This window comes from Opisthorchis viverrini (assembly GCF_000715545.1).
Source record: "Opisthorchis viverrini unplaced genomic scaffold opera_v5_351, whole genome shotgun sequence".
NCBI lineage: Eukaryota > Metazoa > Platyhelminthes > Trematoda > Opisthorchiida > Opisthorchiidae > Opisthorchis > Opisthorchis viverrini.
Genome location: NW_008752003.1, coordinates 347,708 through 350,916, shown reverse-complemented (window position 1 = coordinate 350,916; position 3,209 = coordinate 347,708). Strand labels below are relative to the sequence as shown.

At 40.0% G+C, this 3,209-nt stretch overlaps 1 protein-coding gene across 1 annotated transcript in view; it reads left to right on the top strand.

The window, feature by feature from the left end:
- Positions 1-262: 262 nt before the first annotated feature.
- T265_15087 (hypothetical protein) overlaps positions 263-3,209 on the top strand; it is a gene marked incomplete at both ends in the record, with an annotated part of 5,616 nt that continues 2,669 nt past the window's right edge. The window contains 2 exons of the mRNA XM_009176522.1: positions 263-278; positions 1,132-1,285. Of these exons, the coding sequence (XP_009174786.1) occupies positions 263-278; positions 1,132-1,285 (170 nt within the window). The remainder of the gene's footprint in view (positions 279-1,131; positions 1,286-3,209) is intronic.

Here is a 3,209-nt window from a genome sequence, read left to right as displayed (position 1 = left end):
TGAACGTGAGAAGTACACAATCCTTGTAGAGGACGCCCCGGCTTTTCGGCAACGTTTGGGCTCACTCACAATCTTTATTGAAATTGCCAATTATCTTGCCAATACAAACATACTTATTAGGTAATGTGAGGTGATTGAATTTGAACCAAGCACTGAATTTCTGTTTAATTTAGCGCAATACGGATCACTCAAAGAGCTCACTATTAGCGAATGTTCAGCAGAACCTTGCACGTTGGAAAAGGGACAAACGATAAGTTTGAAAATGAAGTTCACCACAGGTGAGTTGTTGTTTTTGGAAATGGTGTGAATTTTTGGGTTGAAGTGAAGCACAATCTATTGGGTGATGTTATTTTATCATATGGTTCGTGTGCTATCAGTAAATTAGACAGTACAATATGCTTCAATTGCAATGACTTGCGGTAACTCAGAGCGACCACCTTTCTGTTAGGACAGTTTTGAAACAGTTGCGTGAATGTTCTCTGTCCCAATGAAACGTTCCCTTTACATCTCTATCGCTCACATGCTATATATACTAAGTTAGTGACCAGAAGTAGGTAGATCAAGATATCACCACCAATGTGCGGTGATATTGGAAATGAATGTTTGTGTTAAATTTTCACGAGCGCTAATTCTGTGTGATACGTTGCATCATAAGACTTGTATGCGCCTCTCTATCGGGGCGCTGCAAGTAGGTATAAGATAAGCGCCCTGTCCTTGAATTATATTCACTTATTCTTCGACACGACATTCTCTTCTGACTAAACAACATGCAGTCAATTCGGTTTGGTGCTATTTCGTGTACCCCATGAAAAAAATATTTTCTGATTTGTGAGCCGCTAACCCTTGTCGGAAAGCCTAAACGTATGAAAAAATTTACTAAGGCTTGATGGCGTACTTTCATTTGAACGTTAAATTCATTAAACCTGGCTATTCTGATTTCTTCCCCTAAAAACTAAAAACCAGCGCCCGTGAACTCAAATACGGAACGGACATGGCCAGTGTGCCAGATGCGGTGGATCCGCATTTCTTTGGGCAGTGAACTTGTTTAGTTTTTTCTAGTTTCATTTGACCTTAACAACACCGGGTAAGCTATTGAACAGGGTGCGCTTATTCTTTGACAATCAATTGTAGATGGCGATTACGATACTCTCGGTGGATTCACTGGCTACAATTATTACGGAAAGTTATGGTTCGGCTTCGGAAAAAAGATTAAAAAGTTTAAAAAATGTTCAAAGCTTCTGAAGTTCATGAGGAGTCATTTAACGTACGGATTGCTTCCGACAGTGTAAGTCAAAATATTTTAGCGAATTGTGATAAATTTTGTGCTTCCGAGTGTTCCCAAGGATGAATACAGAAGCATCCGTTTAATAAGTTCCTGCATTTTGCAGCGTGGTTCTGAACAATAGTCACTTTTATTTCTACTACTCCACAATTATTTGATCATGAAATCAAGCGTTTGCGTGATTCCAGGTGGCATATAATGCTTTGTTCCAGTCCATGTCTCCGGTGGATGTACGTTTGAAAGCTACTGTTCAACGTGGCAGCGGGATTCTCATTAGATTTACACAGTTTGCTGACGATCTAAAAACGCCAAACCACGCTTGATGCATATGATTGAGAAAATATCCCAAATGCTTCTGCGGCCAGTGCACATTATCTTGAAAGTTGAAACATTTCAAGTTGCTGAGAACAGATGAAATCCTATACTAGCTAGCAAACATATTCCTCGACACGAACGTTAAGGCCGCGAGAGCATACAGGTACCTGAAGAACCCAAATCCTGATTATGAGGATTTGTGTTTAGATTTTTGAAAGTCACAGGCATATCTTTCGTATAAGATTTTCTAAACCACTTAAAACGATCGAATTTTGAAAGCGCGCTCTTGTTTTTCGTTCCCAAAGAATTACGAGCTTTCGTTTTCTGGCAACCACTTTTACGGCCAGATATGGGTTAGTGTTTTTCACATGCGGCTGTGCAACTCTACCAAAGACCTATAAAAGTAAATTTGTGCCGAAATAAAAAAATGACTGTCGCCCGTTCTGCAGGGATGCCTTCGGTGGCTTCCCGGGTTTTCCAAAAGCCTGGTTAACTTGTTAAATCAAATCTCTGTGTTTGTTCCAGTTCGAATGTGCCGGTGAACCGAATCTGAATCGCATAGCTTCGCCAAATTTAGTAGTGTGCAAATTCCTGACTCTCATGTGCCAAGATGTCTCTAAAATGCAACGATTAGGTTGCAGGAATGAACATTCGATAATTGACATTTCATACGGGTAAGCTTATCCATATGCCCCACACGTGTCCTGCATTTGTTTGCACAATTTGATATATGGACCACGCGAATGTGTCAGTTATTTGGGAGACTTTTTTTCGATTCAATTTTATTTTGGATTCCAGTACGATGATATCGTTATGTTCACCTTATACAACTGGTGGGGAANTTGAGTATGTAAGCAAAAAGATTGCTCAATTATATTCCGTGGTTCTCCTACTGAGATGTGATGTAGAGGAGCATTTCATTTATTTTGCATGCATGCATGGAGAAAGATCTAAACCCTTTCGATAACCCCAATATGATCGTTCATTTCTTGAACAATGTAACAATTACATAAACTTGAGTTTGCGAACCTTCTTTTGAACTACCTGGAACCTCTCCATAGTAACTTGGACTTCTCCTGGAGAAGTACGGTCCCTAGACGGGCGGACAGGTTGTTTCCGTTACTCTGAAAACAGGGTGATGCTGCTTGGTCTAAGGTTATCACCTTTATAGCAGATGAGGCATTGTTTAAAACGTCCAACCCACTGCATAAAATATGGATCACATGATTTTTCGCTGACACGAGATTGCTTCGTTTGAATATCCCGTAAGCAACCGTCTTTACGGCGTGTATATCTACTTTTGGAAGGCGACATCTATTAAGGTGTTGTCGAAATGCGCACTCTTCAAGCAATTAGCAACAGTATCAAAACATTTTTTAATGTTGAATGATCTCCTTCGGACATTTTTGTCGATTTCATTGGTGACATTTCATATTGAATTTTGTTGCGGAAAGTTTCAGTTTTCAAAAGCCTGAAATGTCGTCAGACACCCACTCATGCCTGCTTGCTCGCAAAACCGATCAGAATGCAGCAACGAAGAACTTCAAACGGTTTCCCGAAAGTATTGTGTTTAAGTTAGAAACCAATGTTTAAAGCTACATAAACATGTGAC